Genomic DNA, 20,541 nt, shown 5'->3' on the forward strand with positions numbered 1-20,541 from the left:
CACAGCTGGTGTGAAAACAGAACTCACCATGCGTCCATATGCCGTTACTGCAAAAGACACTTCACTAGATGAAATTTTAGATATCACAACCATTTGGATTAAAATCCCAACTAGGGTTGTAACGGTATGAGATTTTCACTCTATGATTATCGTCTCAGAAACTATCACGGTGTTCACAGTTTCAAGGTATATGGTATTAAATCATCATAATTACTATTATTATTACAATCATCAGCTATAATGACCCTTAAATGAATGAAAACATTTATGTTTTTTGGTTGAACATTTGGTTTATTATATCAAACTTTTTTTTTGAAAATTAAAAAACAAATAATAATAAAGACAAAATAAAGCTGCATCTCTCATTTGAACGTATTTCTCTTTAGATATTGAAGTAAAAATCTACTTAAAATTTACTTGTAATATAAATCACTTAAATGGGCTTTGGTGTTTTAAAAGAATGAGACTGAGAGCGAGAGCGCACGCGAGAGAAAGTTACCAGCGTTAACATGTAAACAAAGCAGACATGTGTGCTTATAAATAGCGCTTTATCAGGCATTGTACTGAGATTAAACGAAAAGAAAATGCCATCGAGCCTTTTCTCAAGACAGTTCCCTTCAGATGTGCATTTATATAAAAGCTGGTTGTCCGAAAACAGATAGGGCGAAAATTAAACACACATCCGTTTCCGATTTATGACCTGGATTTCGGGATTCCCTCTGCATCACAGAAATAATACTTCTTTAAATTATAAACAAAACACACCTTTATCTGCACAGAGGGATGTGTTCGCGAATATGGTAGCACATGTTCAACGTATTTCCTCCTTTTGCAGCCACTCTTCGTATACATTTCTTGCAAACTGGATATCCACCTTAAAGGTCAACCCCGCGCCTGTTTTTTGGATACCCAAAGTATTCCCATACTACAGATTTTAACTTTTCTTTCCGGCGGGCGATAGAGGTTAGAATTTGTAGTCTCTGTCTTTGACATTTTCTCTGCTGTACATAAACGAGTGGCATATAGCAGTCATGTGGAATGAAGTTGCATATGTGCAGCAGCGCAGGTGAGATCTCACATTTTATTTATTTTATTAAGCAAATGTTTTCGGTATGATAATCGTATATGTTAATATCATGGTATACCGGTATACCATAACAACCCTAATACCAACCCTATTCTTCCTTTTAAAGTGAAAAACTAAAACAACTACAAAAAATGTGTTGCAAAATTATTAAGGTTTCTTATTGAAAGTGGAATGGGACCTCTGTATTTAACTCAACCAGTGAGTAGTGAAGACACACACTCACACTCACACTCACACACAGCAGCACCCGGGGAGCAACTGGAGGAAAGGTCCCTTGCCTAAGAGCACCACAGCTTCCTGCTGGCATTGAGAATCGAACTTGCGACTTTCGTGTTAAGCACCCCCAAAACAAATGTAAAACCACTCTTCAATAAAATTATATATAGCTTGCATGCAAATCAGATTTCAGATTTAATGGTCCATTTACCTTACCTCACGTCATAAACTAGGATTTTATTTTTTCCTCTTTATTTAGGTATATTTATTTTTGTTTCTGTGTATATTGCTATTGTTTATGTTTCATTAAATCTTTGAAAACAGTGGTCCCAAAAGAAATCACAGTTGTACGGTAAAACTAGAAGACAAATAGAAAAAAGCTTCTGTTCATAAAAGGGCTCCTTAATTATTATTTAACTTTTTTAACTTCAGTAAGTGTGTCATGTTGATGTTTGAGCATAAACAACATCTGCAAAGTTACACTGCTCATAGTTCAATGCAAAGGGAGATACTTGCTTTAACATATTTCGCTTCTCATAAACTACAAATGAACGGCTGGATAGACTACAAGTGAACACTGTAGTGTCTCTTGATCAGACGGTCTAACTGTTGTGTCTCTGCATCAGCCCAGTTTGACCCTGCTGTCCACCCACAGATGTCTGCACTGGAGATAATTTAGGTAGAAGCAGCGTAGAGGCTTTTCTAGAACAGTTTATATAATTGTGAGTCAGCTAATCATAGAATGTGTTAACTGTCTGTTTTTAAATGCCACCCACAGACAAGCCAAAAAGAGACACAATAAAAAAACAGTGACATAGGCATCACATAACAATTAACATAAATGACCACAGAGCCAGTATAACTGCCATGTAAACCAACAAACCAAAGTTTACATTGCAAATTAAAATAGAAAAAGTGCAGTAGGGCTGCTTGTGAATATCTTGTTAAGTCGTTAATAATGGCCAGAGTTTTAAAAATGTAAACCCCGAATGTCTATCTCTGCAAGAAGCTTTCACATAAAACCCATTTTTTCATCTTACAGAGACACTCCTTCATTGACAATTGGCTGCCTGTACATGATCCCACTTATTACACAGCCATTTACCTTATAAGTAAGGTAAGTAACATTAAATATTGATCTTCAATCACTCTTGTGCTGCTTTAATATCAGAAACCGATTGGTCCGCGAGGCACACATGATGACAAACACACCTCTGTTATCTAGATTCGTTTGGGATGCGGTCACACACGGCTGTATGTATCTGTGCTGTATATCATCGCACCGCACCCTGGTACAGTACAGAACGGTCACACTAGCCAGACGATACGTTTCACATAATGTGAGTACACCCTGAGACAGCTCAACGAGGTTGTGTGGGTTTATGACTGAAGAAAACATTTTTGTTCTCAGCAGGGTGCTGGTGCCTCTGTGAAGAGCTTGTCCTGAGTCGGCTGGGCACTCTCACTAGGAGACAGGACATACCGGCTCCTATCCGATGCTTAAGGATTGCTTTCCTGCTGAGACGCTGTCTACAAACACATAAGCGAGCATAACGGTGACACTGTGTTTATGTGCGCGCATGTGCATTCAAAAGTTAACTGGCATATGCCTAATACCACAAAACAGATACTTGACTCTTCTTTTTTTATAAGAAAAGCTGTGTTCAGTCACTACGTACATAACCTATGATCACAGATGCACAACCACAAAGAAATAAACTACTCCTTTACTACTTTACAGCCCTTAACAACAAGTTCATGACATACCCCTTCACATTTATGACATCCTTTTCACTAACAGCCCTGCAAACATATATCCCATGGTATAATTAATCATGTAAAAGCTATATTGCTGCATACTACATCATATCACACAGCACTAGTTCCTTCAAAAGCAGCGCATTCCTTTTCCCCAAAATATGCATGACGACCATGGGAACCATGACCTACTGACCCTGCTGATAGGATACCATGGACAACACCAACCTCTGTTAGAGCGGATCTCTGATCGTGACCAGCAGTCCAATGTGTAAATTCACTAAAGAAACACTATAAGATCACAATGTGCTGAATCAGGGGTCAAATGTTTGCGGCTCACTGCTCACCTCGAGGTTCCTCTGCTTGTTTGGCTAGCTTGCGGAGGGCAGCGGCGAATCCGGAATGTGTGGACTGAGACGCAGGGCTGCCATTGGGCACAACCGATCCGTTTAGGGGAGACGAGGTGAGGGGGCTGACAGTCGCTGTGGTGCGGGTTGCCGTGGAAATCATGCCTAATGATGGTGACTTTGGCTCATGGCTCATGCCTAAACAAGACACAAAGAGAAGGAGGTCAATGTAACTAACAATAAACAAGACACAAATTTCACACAGTAATTTACCATAAATCTACCAGAAAAACTAATATTATGGTGACTGAATTATTAGTGTGAAACCTCAACCATGTACATGGGCAGTTAAGATCATTTAAGGGTTAATAAGATAAAGCAAAAGCTCACAAAAGCAAGGCAGGAACAGACTGGTTTTAAGGACCGTAAGTTTTAAGGGTTGTCAAATGAATAATTAAAACACCATTTTAGTTTTATGCGTTCAGTCATCTATTAATAAATTACTTACTTATCAATTTAATATTGATTTACTTTACTTGTTTAGCATATAAGGCCCACATTTTTAGTATTGTGACTGAATGCATAGGAACTTGAATACATCATATTCATCCCATCTGTCTCACTGGAGTGTGTCCATCATCCTTCAGCAAACCATCTCTCTCACACACCGTCACTCTTTCACAGAGCAATCGAAGCTTATCTAACAAAGCAACACACACACACTTTCTCTCTCTCTCTTGTAGCAGCTGCTGTGATGTCACGTGACCTTCCCCCTCTCCACCCATAATTGGTCTGCCCGTTTCAGATAAAAGCCAGAAAGCGTAGGAGGAGGGTAACTACTCGCCTTTCTCTTAGGCTGTGTTGAGGTGAGATGTAAGATTTACAGATAGCGCCGCATGTTTGAACGGCCTTCTGGTCGCTTACCTACATTACACTGCAAGTTGTATCCTGTATGGATGACTGTGTATGTGACAAATAAACAAACTGAATTGAAAAGGCAGAGGCGTTGCCATGTTCTGACATGCCCGTCCGCTGCTCTTCTCTGCCTCTAATGGCACATGTTTTTGTGTCTGGTCTCCTACATGATCAAACACACACTCACTGCCATGATTTACACTACAGCAAACATGATGATGCATGCAATATTTGAGCCACTAGCATCAGAGTTTTCATATAGGTTAACACCAAACTACTACTTAGACCAATGCTATCAGATTAAAAAAATAAATAAGCTTATGAAAGCTAAACCGATGGGTTTATCATGTAAACCTGATGACACAGAGTTATGATGTGTGAAGGGTTAAACAGAAGACTAGACCTTCCTCCTGCTGGCGCACACAACAGAGCGAAAGAGGGCGGGACTTATAACAGGGGTTCAACTCAACACAGTTGTAATGTACTGCATATACACACACACTTGATAATGATCAAAAGCTCATTGGACTGTTGAAAATGGATTTGGCATTGCAAAAATAAACAAAATACAGAACCCATCACTGTGGTGCAAACAGACTGTCCCATTTCAAACTAATCAAAAATGTCAGCAGATGACATATATCAAGCCACTCCTATAAACAAAGCAATAGAGCCGCACGATAATCACAAGCTGCCCGTTATTCACCTTGATATTGCAATTGCAATTATTATTATTATTGCCGATTAATAGATTTTACGCTTAAGTTTTAAATGTTTCTGTGAAGCAACTGCATGGTAAATCCTAAACATTCAAAACTTAATAATATAATGTAAATAACACATAATTATGAGAGTTACGTTTTTAGTAAAAATGGCTAAAGGACACGTCAACTTATCAATCTTAAAATCTCTGAATCACCACTGGATTTGGTTCCCAAACATACTGATGAAACGGGCAGAAATGAGCACAAATGGACAGCTGTAATTGTAATCCCGATTAGTTTTCCGATAAACTGTGCAACCTTGCAAAGCGTCAAAAGTCCACTGATCACTGATGTATAATAAAGAACAGGATTGCACATGACTTCATAACATTAAAGACACCTCACCGTCATGTTGGTGTCATGCTCAAACATTCTATTGCATGACAAAGAAATAAAGAAATGATTTAAATAAGAAAACAGTACCTACCTAACCACTCAACCAACCACTATTCTCCTGCAGTGTATAAGAATCTGTGTATATTAAGCTAGTGTACAAAAAGAATATACTTATATCTGAATTATTCTTAAATGTAGACAGTTCGTAATCTGCTCCTGACTTTATTCACTTCCTCTATGTTTTAAGTTATCAGCAGAACATACATGTTACTCTGTTTTTTCAGTAGAGGGCGATGTCTTCAACACAGACACGCTGTAGATCCTCACAACCTATTTCTAATATTTTCTTGTAATGCGCTGCTGATGGTCAGACAGGACAGGCTGGGGTTTAACACAATCACAGCATAACAAAGCACAAAATGACTCTTGTCTGGGAGCACTGAGCAGTCCACTGACCATTTGTAAACACACACACACACACACACACACAGACTCGCAGGCACTAATCCCAGTGGCTCCGCTATGCTGTGGCCTACTGCAGAGATAAGAGCTGTGCTGCCCTAGAGGCCGTTTAATCTTTAACCAGCAAAAGATTTGCCTATCAGCTTGTTAATGCAGTCACATCTGCAGTATGGAGCTATCCACTATCCTTGTGTTTTGATAAGCGTACTCCTACTTTGGCAAAGCATCTGTCATTTACAGTCAGGCAGACCCTCATCTCCTTCACCACTTCATCTCTTACATAACACATACACAGCCTTCCTGACGATAGTTGGCTTGTTTGCCCATATTTTAGATAATTATTATGCTATTATTATTAGCATCATAGTTGCACACTGCATGCTTTACCTCGAGAGAGCTTGTGTGCTATTCAGATTCAGTTTTTTGTCCACCAATCCAGTTGCTTGTCAAACACTTATAATGACATGACAAAGATATCTAATATAGGCAGGGTGTTTAACAACTTAACAATAAAGTTCATTATCCAAAATGAGCCTGACATGATCAGTGCACTAAACACTAAACTTCACTTATTATAAAAAAAAACTTTACACACAAATAGAACAACATATAAATAGTGGATATAAAAAGGATACACATTCCTGTTAAAATCGCAGGGTTTTGTTATGTAAGATAAATATATAATTTTAGAACTTTTCCCACCTTTAATGTGACCCATGTACAACTTCATTGAAAAACAAACTGAAATCTTTTAGGGAGGGACGTAAAAAATAATAAAAAATAATAATGTAGTTGCATAAGTGTGCACACCCCTAAACTATTACTTTAAGATCACAACATGCAATCTTAATGTCTAAGTATCAATCAGCAGGGCTCAACATAAAGGACTGCCCGGAGGCCTGGGGCAAGCGTGAGAGACGTTCGGCCAGTAAAAAGTATTGTCACTTGCCCGTTCGGGCCAGTGCTTCATCCTCAGTCACTAAAATATATTTTCATCAATGTATATTATTTAACATCTTGGAAGCAGAGATTTACTTGGGTAAAACAAGACGAAAGAAACTACGCAATCTTTTGAACAATTTGCTGTCAATTTTCAGCATAATTGACTAGTATTTGGATCTATTCATTATTTCATCCACTCTGCTTAAAGTCCCAGTTCTGAAGAAAAGCAGCCACAAAGCATGATCTACCACCTCCATGCATTACTGTGGGCATGGTGTTCCTTTGGTGATGTGCTGTGGGGTATTTTGCATTAAATATATATTTTGGCATTACGGCTACTCGGCTAGATTAACTTTGGTCTCATCAGACTATGATACATTATAACACATGGTTTTGGGAGATTTTTTGTAATCCTCTGTTGATTCATATTTTTTTATGAGTTCCTGTACCTGCTGAGAAAGCTCGCTGTGGCCCATGGCTTTTTCAGTTGGATGTTACTAAACTGATGTCAAAAAACTCCTTTAGGACCAGTCACACTTCATTAATGGTGCACACAGACAAATCCAAATAAAACCCTGCGGCTCGTGACAACACATGTGTGAGAAACTGAATAGTATTTATTAACAGCATGAGGACGCATATACGCTATATGGGGCACCTGATGCAGTAGGTGGCAGTAAATAATGTTTGGTCTATCGCACAAACCGGTCCTTTCGTGTCTTAGGACATCAATGTGTTATCATGAGCAGCAGGGTTTAATTTAGATTTGTCTGTGCATGTTTTTTACTCTCTCAGATTTGGTTACCATTCATATGCATTATACGACTGACAGACTGAAACGATTGGAGTTGAAAATATTCATTTGTGTTCTACTGAAGAAACAAAGTCACCTACATCTGGATGGCCTGGGGTAAGCTGATAAACATATACATTTCATTTTAAGAAGAACTATTGCTTTAAGTGTGAATGTGATTGTTTGATTCTGAAAACTGCCACAATCCCTATTATAAAAAGGTGTGTACACATATTCAATCAGGTTACTGTATGGAAAGACAATCATTTCACCATCAATTTGCCTCGAGCAAGTGCTCCTCGCAAGATTTCTGACAGAAAGAATAATCAGAAGAGTTGTCCAAGATCCAAGAACCACTTGTGGAAAGCTTCAAAAAGACCTGCAATTAGCAGGTACTGTTGTCTCAAAGAAAACTGTAAGTAATGCACTCCATCGCCATGGCCTGTATGCACGCTCACCATGCAAGACTCTATTGCTGAAAAAAATCATGTTGAAGCATGTTTAAAGTTTGGAAAAAAGCCAACGAAATACTGGGAGAATGTAGTGTGGTCAGATAAGAGCAAAATTGAACTGTTTGGAATGGATGCCATAATACACACCATGTTTGGAGGAGATATTGCCGCACGTCACCCTAAAAAAACTATACCAACAATAAAATTTGAAGGGTGGGAACATCATGGTGTGGGGCAGCTTTTCAGCAAATGTTACTGGCAAACTTCACATAATTGAAGGAAGGATGAATGGGCAAATTTATGGTTAAATGATTGTCTTTCCACTTCAGTATTATGGTCCCAACAGTAATCACTTTATCGTTCAGAAGCTTAGAAATGTTCCTATAACCAATGCCATCATTATGTTTTGCAACAATTAGGTTGCGAAGGTCTGAGACAGCTCTTTGCTTTTACCCATCATGAGATGTGTCTTGTTTGACACCTTGGCAATGAGACCTTTTTGTAGGCCATCAGTTGGGACTGAACAATCTGATATTAATTTGCACTGACAGGGGGCTGCATTGCTTTTTAATTACTGATATTTACTGTTTTCAGACGTTGTCTTGGCTTTTCATGCCTTTTTGCACCTCCCTTTCCTCATGTGTTCACTTTTTTCCTGTGTCATTTCACATTATTACACATAACTTGATTTCTGAACATATCCATTTTGATTTCTTTGAATGTATGAACTACTTGGGTTGTTACCAACATCTGGTCAAATGTTTTGTCAATAGCACCTTTGGAAATATATTTACTGAGAAAAATGGTGACATGTTCAATACTTCAATATATATATAGTTATATAATATATCCTCTTTAGCAGTGCTTCCCAATCCTGGTCCTCGAGCACCCCCCGCCCAGAATGTTTTAGATGTCTCCTTATTTAACACACCTGATTTAACTCTTCAGCTTGTTAGGAAGACATGTTTACCATTTTGAAAGGAGGCTGATAAGCCCTTGTATTTGCATTTACAAAGATGTGAACAACAAGACAAGCAGCTGTACTCTCACATACTGTAATATTAGTGAAAGTCAGATTAAACACAAAGTTTCTGCCGCTCACGTTTTAACAACTCGCAAGTGGCCAAAAGAGACGGATTTAAAACATTAAGCGTAAACAATAATGTGTCTCTCTCATCCATTTATAATCCAATCGACCAAAGCGCGTCTTAAAACCAGGTATAAATGTTGTGAAGATTGCCGGCACCTGGACAAGTGGCCTGAACTCAAAAAAGGGTTGGCTGGTGTCACTACAGCAAGTGACCTGGGTCGCCAGTAGCAAACAATGGCACGTGCTCTGCTGGAAAAACAATTACTTACATCATTTACAAGCATTTCTGTGTTCTGAAAGAAACATTCATATCTGCGGCATATATGCCAACACAGATATATCTGCGACATGATGATCTGACTATGGAGAATATCAGCCAATACTATCAGCTGCGTTAAAATACTAGGGATGCACCGAAATGAAAATTCTTGGCCGAAACAGAAACACCGAAAGGACAATTATTAGTACCATTGCATTTATGGCTATGACTGTTTACTAACTTAACTAGGGGTGTGATGGATCACAAAACTCACGATTCAAATTACATTACAGTTTTTGAGGCACGGATCAGATCAGCAAAAAAGGGGTGAGAAAAATCGAAAAAACAAATAAATAAATTACAAACATTTATAAAAAAGAACAAAGTTGCACATTAAGTAAGGTCTGAAATTAGCATTAGGGTACAGAAATCAAATCAAATGAATAATAACACTCTTTATTGTATAAAATAAATATAATATTTTATTTTTTAGAGCTACAGAAGTGATTTTCTCTTTGTCTTGGGTTGTTTGATTAGCATTAATGACACAGACTTAAGTAGGTTAATTGAGGTTACTGTCTCTTTAAGACCAAATAAGCACAGACTGGTTTCTGACTGTAATCTATACATACACTTAAGACATAAACAAATGTTTTTACTAGAAAAAGAATACCGTGGAGATAATTTTGTATCTGCCCTGTTAATAACAGAAAGATTTTATGTTCGCTTGCTTTTTGAAACGCGTGTATGCACTACTGAGTGCACTTTAAACGCGCGCACACATGGACGGAGGGCAAATAAACACTCAAAGCTGGCTGCTACTCATCTACTGAGGCCGGCGCGGAATGAATTTCTCTGCGCCGCAGTGCTGCCGGGAGCACAAGTGTCCAAATTCACTCACTCGTTTTCATTCGCTTATTCGAATGAACTATATTTGTGGAGTAATGTAGGGAATAGTGAATGAGTGTATAGGGGGCTATTTCGGACCCTTATGTTCAGTATAGTCCAAGAAAAGAGATTTCAGTTGGAGACAATAACTTGTGTCATCGTAGACTTGTGATTTGTAACTTCGCAGATCGTTAACATGTACTTACACATGTTTGTGTGTTGTCAAACATTTAGGGTCGTTTGTGATGTGGTGCATATCAGAATCTTTTAAAGTTACAGTTGAAGACTCGCGCCCCAGCCAGAACCAAAGTTAATGGTTCAAGAAACCTCCTCTGCAAGCGTATGGCGTAATATTTGTGCCTCATTCCTGAGCGAGCAATTGTAAGTTTAGAGCACAGAGAACTATATTTTGCAAGCACATTACATTATATTTTGAACAGAAATTAACAATCGCAAAAAAATAATTAGTTTGAGCAAATAAAAACGATTCCGTGCTCAATAAATGTATTTGCTTGTTTGCTATTATCCATATATTTACGTGCAGTAATTACCCGTCTCATGCACTTCACTCAGATGCTCTCTCACAAACTTATTCTCTGCGCTCCTGTCAAGTTCCTCTCTCTCTCTCCCAACCTCTTTCTGTGCGCGCTCAACTCGATGCATACGCTCGCTCAACTTACAACAGCGTAACAAGTGTGCCACAAAATCAACCAATCAGAAAATGAAAGGTCAATTTTGATTGGCTGTTGGTCTCCAAACAAATCGCTAGTAGAACCAAACCACGTCTGGTAGAACTATCTACAGCATCCCGGAAGCTTACTGAAAAAAATTACTGACTACAGCGAGACTAATGGATTAAAACACATTTTGGAACAAATAAAAAATGCCTTGATAGTTTTGTGTATTATAATACTGTTACGTTGTTTAACTTACAATATTATATATCATATTGTGACTAAAGTTAGCTTGACTTATCCTTTTCAAAGCACAGCTGCAGACAATTTCATCAGAACAGCAATCCCTAAATGTCCCACCAAAGCCACATGTGAGTAGTTTGTAATATTTTGGTTATATAGTTACTGTGTTTAATATTTTGTTTGTCTGCATTCTTAGCGTGCAAACTAAATTTCGTTAACTAATTTATTTAAAAAAAAAATGAATTACTATTTTAATTCTGATTATAATGCAAAATGTTACTAAATGTAACTATTAACATATCTATTCCTGCTCCTGTAATGGAATACATGTACTTTGTATGTTGATTGCATAACTCTCATATATCCTCCCCAAGCCTCAAGAAGACCAATTTCAATAAACATCTGAAATGTCTGGCAGTAACGTGCATTCTAGATAAAGTTATAAGTTTAAATAACGTTTAAATCATTATGGAGAACAAAGTTGAACCTTTATTGTTCTCTTAGTTTGCCAAATAAAGTTATCCTGAGAGTTAGTCTACTGCTTTTTTATATAAATTAGTTAACGTAAGCAACGAAATGTAGTTTGCACACTAAGAATGCAGACAAACAAAATAAAGGTAATAAACACAGTAACTAACCAAAATATTACAAACTACTTAACTTTAGTCACAATATAGCGGAGTGGCCATCGGGAGAGTCGGGACATTTCCCGGCGGGACGGTAGTGTTTTGAGGCTGCGAGGGCCAGTTTAGCAGTTTAGAGCGGCTCCTCCCCAAATGGCATAGACTGGCGGCCTTTGATATAAAAAGCCGCGCCACCGAATGCCTGTTTATTGCAGTACATATGCGGTCGGATTGATAAATCAAGCGGATAGACTATTTGATAGTAAGTGTGGAGGATGTTTAAAATCTATAGCCTGGTGGTCAGTACTTGAATGGACCAAATCAGCATATTTGCAAAGGTTTATCTCCATATGGCTATATCATAAATAAAAATTAGATTGGTAACTTTGCAGTATCACATTATATATTTCTTACTATGTGATTTCCATATTATAGACAAGTATTCAACTGCAATATGGCAATAAATAACCTCACAACATTATTATTTCTCAAAACTTTGACAAAAATTATTTTCAAAGGAACTGAGTTCTTACAGTTATTCAAAGATGCACACATTATTCCGCATATGATTTGAATATTAGACGAGAGTATATAACGGCAATGAATATCCACATATAACTATATCATAACAGCATAATGAAATGAATAAAAAGACAAGGAAGCAGGATTTGCATGTTAAATTGTATTATTATTATTGGAAAAACAGCAATATTACTGAAATAATCTCTTGAGGTAAATGTGCCAAGCACGGTTAAAATAAATAAGCAATAAAACATTATCTCTCAGAACTAAAATTTTTATGACAAAAATTATATTTAAAGGAAAAATTCTTACACTTTTTCAAAGATGTAAAGAAAGTATTCCATATTACTCCCATTTATGAGCACATTCATCTCTGGCCTCGCTCTGTTATGTAATAGCTGATTGAGGTGCGCATCTCTGTCTTTCAAACAGGTATCATTTTGTATAGTTACTCATTTAGGAAAATTTGCCATGATTTAATGATTTTATTATTATTATGAAAATGTTTATTTATTTATTTTTTTGGCAGATTTATTACGATTTGTATTACCCTAGTTTTACTACCAATACAAGACCTTTTTTTTTTTTTTACCACGGAGGGCTGGTGGTATACGAAATTTCCCGGTAGATTTTTTGGTCCCACTCCGCCCAGGCTGCAATACAACAGCATTATAATACACAAAACTATTAAGGCCCTTTAAGTTAATAATAAAAAAACATACCAAAATGTGTTTTAATCCATTAATCTCGCTGTAGTCAGTTTTTTTAGATTTGTTTCAGGAAGCTTCCGGGATGCTGTAGATAGTTTTACCAGACGGGGTTTGGTTCTACTAGCGATTTGGTTGGAGACCAACAGCCAATCAAAATTGACCTTTAATTTTCTGATTGGTTGATTTTGTGGCACACTTGTTACGCTGTTGTAAGTTGAGCGAGCGTGTGCATCGAGCTGAGCGCGCACAGAAAGAGGTTGGGAGAGAGAGAGAGGAACTTGACAGGAGTGCAGAGAATAAGTTTGTGAGAGAGCATCTGAGTGAAGTGCATGAGACGGGTAATTACTGCACGTAAATATATGGATAATAGCAAACAAGCAAATACATTTATTGAGCACGGAATCGTTTTTTATTTGCTCAAACTAATTTTTTTTTTTGCGATTGTTAATTTCTGTTCAAAATATAATGTAATGTGCTTGCAAAATATAGTTCTCTGTGCTCAAAACGTAAAATTGCTCACTCAGGAATGAGGCACAAATATTACGCCATACAAGCGTACCAGGTAACATTTCGGTTTACTGCAACCTGGTACAGTAAATAGCGCTCACACTAGCCAAACAAACTCATATGTACGCATTAAGGGCGATTTATAGTCGTGCGTAGGTCCTACGGCTAGCCGCGACGGCGTAGGTTCCGCGTCGGTTTTCATTTATACTTTTGCGTCGCCGTCCGCGTCGACATGCAAACACACGCGAAACCGCTGGTTGGCAGTAATCACACGTGTAACCACAGTAGCAGCAGAAGTCGTCACAGAAGAAGAAGCTAAGCAAGTTAACCCACAAACGAAGAAGAAATAGCAACTTGTTGTGTATAATTTGAGAAGACCAGCAATGATGGAAGTAAATAAACAGTGACTTTTGATGCAGTTTGAGTTAAATCACTCCTCAACTTGGCTCATCTTTGTTTTCACCGTCACAAACGGAAATACCTATGAAGCAGTTTTTTTTACCTGACGGGAGGGGTTCTGGTGGACCAATCACAGCGCTTGCGGTCCGCGTAGAGCCGACACGCTGTTAGAAATTTTGTGAGGTGCGCGTCAGGCTACGCAGAGCTACGGCGTAGGACCTACGCACGACTATAAATCGCCCTTAAGTGTGAGTAGACCTTAACATGTTGGGCCTTAATGACGTGATCTTATTAATGCCATCAGTTTTAATAAGGTTGTGGTCATAACCGTGTTGCCCCCAAGCGTAAATCCGCTTCTTTTTGTCCACTAATCAAGTGGCTGGTCATAAATGAGTAAGAAATGACAAATAAATAAATGAGTAAACTATTGCAGCCCAATACTATTGTGTATCACAATCACACAGGCTTATGAAAGGGCGATCTCACAATGGGGCATATCGCCCAACATTACATGTGATGTGAAAAGCCACAGAATTAGAATTAAATCACCCAGGCTTTCTGCAATAAACAGAACAAATAAATACTGCTGGTAGTGAAATCAATTCTGCTATGCAGCTCTACACACACTAGGGGTGTAACGGTTCGTGTATTCGAACCGGACCGTTTCGGTTCAGGGCTTTCGGCACGGTGCGCACGTGCACCGAAAGTATTTTGTGTGCGACTGTGCGGAACATAATACGTGCGTTTCCGCACGAACATATTAAGTGGCGGAAGTCTCCGCGTTCAGCGCAAGTCTTCTGTCAAACATATAACATAATTCGGCCCGCAGAAAGATTTTTATTTACTTAGTTGTATATCCGTTTGATTATTGATGTAAATGTTTACGTGTCGTATCTAAAAGCGCATGTTAAACGCGTGTCAACGCGCTGCTTTGTTCTTTCAAAAGTGCGTGAGAGGATGCACGTCTTTCGTTGCTACGCATTCATGAGACGCGCTTTCTGTGACAGCAAGAATAAGGAATGCGTGATCAGATTTTTCATCTGCATATCACGTCAATCATATCATTGTCACAATGCGATCAGCTGGTCGGGACAGAGAAGAGCTGTAACCCGGGCTTACTCAGCTGTTACTCAGCTGCGGAGGGGTTCGTAAGTAAAGTCACAGCTTACATTGATGACACAAGCAAAGATTAGGAGAAACGTGCAAAAGATCAAAGATGGCTATGTATGCAGCTCACTAATCTCAAAATGAGTGTATAATAAGTATATCATCATGTTGCTTGCTATGCAGTTACACATAGAGCAGTAATATTATTTTTATACAGAGATGGTACATAGCCAATTCAATTCTGTGAGTTAAACAATCCAAAATAAATCAAAACAGAAAATTTTTAGTGGCAAAAATGTAGGCTAATAGTTCATAAATGTATTCAGGAATTGAATTTGTTAGTTCAAGGTTTTAGTAGAAAAAGTTTAAGAGAAGGTTAAGATAAGAGTTACCTTCTGTTATAAAATAATGTAAAAACTAACTTTGCAGTAGTATTTTATTTATTATTTTTTCATTTTATATATATTTTATACTTTAATAAAGTGTTTAAAAAAGTGTAAACAAATTGTAAAAAAAAGTTTAAAGTAATAAACAACCTGCAGTTTAATGTTTGCATTTCTCCCTTACTGTACCGAAAATGAACCGAACCGTGGCTTCAAAACCGGGGTTCGCACCGAACCGTGATTTTTGCGTACCGTTACACCCCTAACACACACCATATGACATTCAGCTGATGCGGCAGCTGGCTATGGCACCTCCAGGTGCTTCATAATGAAGCTTTTCTCCGTGTATGTTTGTATCATGCACACAATCTACTTAGTGTGTTAGCACTGCACAGAGGGAAGAATGCTGCTTTGTTGTGTTTGTGTGTGTGTGTGTGTGTGTGTGTCTCAGGCACCCTGTATGGACAGCTCTGAGGGTTTCCTGTCAGCTGAAGACAGCGGCCTGTAAGGGTATTACTGGAGAGAAAGCTATAAGTGAAACGGGGACATTGAAGACCTGCTGGAGTATTGACTCTTAACCGCCCCACAGTTTTATCTCCCCGCGAGACCCTCGACCTCTCCAACACGCTTATATGCTCAATCCGCCTACAAACACTCTGAACGCTGTGCTGTATGAAACGCGGGCCAATAAGGCGAGATCTTGGTGAAAGTGTGTGCTATCATCAGCTCCAGAACTGCGTTTGTTTAGCCATGTCTTATCAGTGCTGGAGGGATTACAGCGACAACTCTCTCTCATCCAGGCCAATACTGCTGCTATATCACATCACACAAATCAGGGCCCAACAGTGCCGCAGTTTTATTCGCATTTGCGACTGAAAATGTCTATATGCTTTAGTGGATAAAAATTAAGGTGCACCAGCGTTAAGTGACCTAGTTGCAAGTTACCAGATTTTACGCCGCCTTTCTGGATCGATTTTCATGTTAATTTCCAAAGATCGATCCGTAACTCAGAGGATCGATTAAATAATTAATAACTTAAACTTGCCGCGTCATTGAATTCACGCATGCGCGCGAGGTGGAAGGACATTAAAACAACAAACATGGTGGTCAGTAACGTTAAACAAGTGGTTGTTTTGAAAACTCCAGAAACGCTCAAAGCTGCGATCACAGCATGTAAAATAATCCACTCATAACAAATTAACGAGTTATTTGTGTTATTTGTATAATAAGCGCCAGTGAGTCTACCAGCGAATCTCTCTCTCTCTCCCCCTCTGTGCTCATGCAGCCGGTCTCACGGGCAGAGGTTTCTTGAGGCGCGCGCAACGGGTCGCCAAATAAAGAGTTCTTCTCGCACATAATGCTAATAGTTGTAAAGTTTTCTGATCTTTAAGCAAGTTAAGACAAAACTCGCATTTATATCAGTGACACGTGTTCTGCTGGAGCGATGTAGTTTGACGCCTAATTTGCTTATAGTACAAATATCTTTGATCAGAAAGACGAGAAAGAGACGCATATGTTAAGGTCTAATAGAAAGTAAAGAGTGTCAAGACCTTAAAACAGACTTCATCACATCATAGCACCTGTCATATTTATAATATCTATATCTAGAGATCCGTCTCTCATATACAAGTATTTATCCTGTCTGTAGGTTTGTGCATATATTTATACCTGTTCATTTTACATATTGCCTATTTTTAATGTAATGTATGCATAAATACAAAATACTATGCATACTATAGCTTCAATAGTCTATAAAATTAATAACTCAAGATTCTGTCTATCAAGACTTAATCTGTTGTTATCATCTGGGCATTTTCACTTTAACATTATTAACTTTAAATTGTCCATATTTTAAAACTGTGGTGAGCAGTTAAAAGCTATAGTGAGTGGCAAATAACTGCACATTTTTATAATCCAAAAACAATATAAACTGAAAAACATGTATACCATGAAATATACCGTTACCGTGAAATAAAATGACTCATTCCGTGGAATAGATTTTTGGTCATTCCGCCCACCCCTATCTGGCACCATTTCGGGCTTTTTTCAAAAACACTTATCTAAATCTCGAAGATCGGATCAGATCGGATCGAATTGAATAATGATAATCGATTCAAGATCTTGAGAATCGGAATCGATTCTTGAAATTTGAATCGAAACCCAGCCCTATTTTGCTCATCAAGAAAAAGCATCTTAATTTAAGAATTTTTAGATATTTCTACTGAAAACAAGACAAAAATACTAAGTAAGAAAGTCATTTTTTGAAGTGTACAATATAATGGAAAGAACGCACACTTTTTGGATGTGCAAAATAAACAATTTGGTTAAAGACAAAATATAACTTAACACTTACTCTTCAGTTTATTATGCAACTATAATCCACCCATAAAATCCACTCACAGATTCTTCTTACATCATACTTCAGCTTAGGGCTGGGCGGTATGGCGATATATTTCGTTACCGTGAAATAAAATGTCAGACGTAACGTTTTTTTTCAGAAATACAGTCAGTCAGGTGCAAAATGTACAGCGCCGTCACAAGTTCAATGGGTTATCATCTCATATTTAAACACCAAATATCAAGAGATACCAGAGAGCCATACCAGCATAAACAATACATCTTGACTGAGAACAGGTAAGGGGACGACACGACACAGCTAATCGCTAAAATGACAGAAAAAGACTTAAAGCTGCTTAATGCACATGCACAAAGGGAGTTATACTTTCCGTACATAACTTAGTTGAAAATGTAGTAGAAGTCTTGAATTTTGTGCAGATGGGTGCACGTTGTATGATACATTTATGTTGTATATAAGGCTTAATATTATGTAGAGTCTGTCATATAAAAAGCGCTTCAGTTTCACTTCATCATGCAGTTTATTCCGAGCTAATTAATAATCTAGTATTTGTTCATTGTTCTGTCGTAGTTTCTTCAAAATTAAGATTAATTTGATTTTTTTAATAAAAATATCTTTATTTTCACCATGACGTGTACAATCCTTGGTTAATGTGCCCCTCTGATTGCCCCGCCCCCAGTTAATCGAGTACTCGGTCTTCAGATCTATGGATGAATCGAAATGAAAACATGAGATAAATGCACATCCCTAGTAAATATGTGGCCGTGGCCAACTCGGCACTCCTGCATGTTAGACTGAGTGTGACAAAGAAACGGAAAATAATCCACTCATAACACATGAAAGAGTTATTTCAGAAATGTCATAAGCGCCAGTGAATCCACCGCAGGTCTCAATCGCTCTCTCTGTGTCTGTTCTCGTGCAGCTGAGTCTCTCGCATGCAGAGGTCTCTCGAAGCACACAGCAAGGAGTTGTGCCACCAAATAAAGAAAGCATAATGCTGTTAATTGTTGTAAAGTTTTCTGAACTTTAAAACAATACCTGCGTTTATATCAGTGACACGTGCACTGCTGGAGCAATGTAGTTTGACGTACTGTTTGCTCATAGTATAGTTGATCAGAAAGAAAAAAAAGAGATGAAACGGTTAAAGACCACCTCAAAACAGACTCCATGATCATCACCTCATAGCACCTGTCACAGGGCTGGACAATAATTCAATGTCAATATATTCGCAATATATACTTTTTCAATAACGGTGATATGGTTTCTAAAAACATTTCTGATATTTGGATATACATTACAGCATGGCCTTTCGCATTTCATGTCTAAAAACAAGTGTTAAACACAGATTAAGGCGTTTCTTCCTTGGTGTTTCATAGCTAAGCCTCTATGAGCTGTGCTCTCCGGGACGGCGAGGAAAACGGGGCGGCGTTGAAAACGGAACGCCTGATCGGATTGAAACATTTTGCACCTGTTTGACTGTATGTATTCGGCTTCACAGCGGTGCATGGATCAGCAGAGTTGCCACGGTGCGAGTGCACATAGGAAGCTTTTGAATTATGCATGGTATACTGATGTCATACGACGGTCTGCGCAGCTTATGTCGAAGGCAAACACGACGTCAAACATGCACCCAGTCTACTCTTTAATACCACAGGCGCTTGTGACGCTAAACAGATATCCAAATGCCGCCATAACCAAAAAAAGGAAAAAAATAAACCCACACGTTTTCGTGATCGTTTTCGTGATCGATCATCAATGCCACGTTCGAGTACGCGGCAAATCGATTACTTGTGCCCATTCCTACTATGCAATTACAAATAGAGCTTTAATATAAATTTTTCTGTCCAACTATCTGATAGCCTACTACCATTCAAAAGTTTTAGGGTCACTTCACTTAAGCTATTTATAATTTTTCCCACTTTCCCAAAAACTATGGAACATGAAAGTCAATACTGTGACTGAAAAAATCTATTAGTTTGAGACCCCATGCATTACAGCATTTATCTCTGACTGACCTTCAGGTGCACCTTATTAATATTAAAGGTGAGCCTTAAAGTCTTATGTTTATAAATTTTGCATAAAGGCTGAAAAACATCAATTTAGTTATATCAGGGCTCGACATTAAGGCTTGTCCGCTTGTCCGGGACAAGTGGATTTTTTGAAGGACAAGTGTAAGAGAAAATTAGTTGTCCGACTGGACAAGTTAAATTTCAAACAATGTTAATGAACGTTATGTGCCGTTAACGACAGAGCAGAACACGCAGCGCAAACACCGAGCAGAGTATTAAACAGAGAACACAGCGCACCAACAGACACACACACACAAAAAGCAGATTTAAGTCCACGTTTTTTCTCTTCTAAAGATCGGTAAAAACACATAATGGGCTTAAAATCTCGTTTAAGAATCTGTTTTGTAATGAGAATCTCTCTTTCAGCGCCCCTATGTGTGTGTGCGCACCGCGCGACAGCCGATTTGAATCTGACAGAGTTCGTCACTGTACATTAAAAAATCCCACACAAACATTACAGCGTGAATGCTAGGATTACGATTAATTTGATATATAACAGATAATCTGGATACATTTCCTCTAATAAGTTTTTTAAAACATGTTAATGTTTTAATGTTTTGCTTTAGTGTTTTAATGTCAGACAATCATTGAAATGTGGGAAAAATGAAGAGAAAGGCAGCAGATATAGCATCCTTCTTC

General features: G+C 38.2%; 1 protein-coding gene across 3 annotated transcripts in view; it reads right to left on the bottom strand.

Annotated features, from left to right (window-relative positions):
- The window catches only part of gse1b (Gse1 coiled-coil protein b), a 174,372-nt gene that overhangs the window by 19,368 nt on the left and 134,463 nt on the right, over positions 1-20,541 (bottom strand). For all 3 annotated transcript variants that reach the window (XM_073815714.1, XM_065275759.1, XM_065275760.2), the window contains one exon: positions 3,409-3,606. In XM_073815714.1, coding sequence (XP_073671815.1) covers positions 3,409-3,606 — 198 coding nt within the window. The remainder of the gene's footprint in view (positions 1-3,408; positions 3,607-20,541) is intronic.

This window comes from Paramisgurnus dabryanus, chromosome 9, assembly GCF_030506205.2.
Source record: "Paramisgurnus dabryanus chromosome 9, PD_genome_1.1, whole genome shotgun sequence".
Classification (NCBI taxonomy): Eukaryota; Metazoa; Chordata; class Actinopteri; order Cypriniformes; family Cobitidae; genus Paramisgurnus; species Paramisgurnus dabryanus.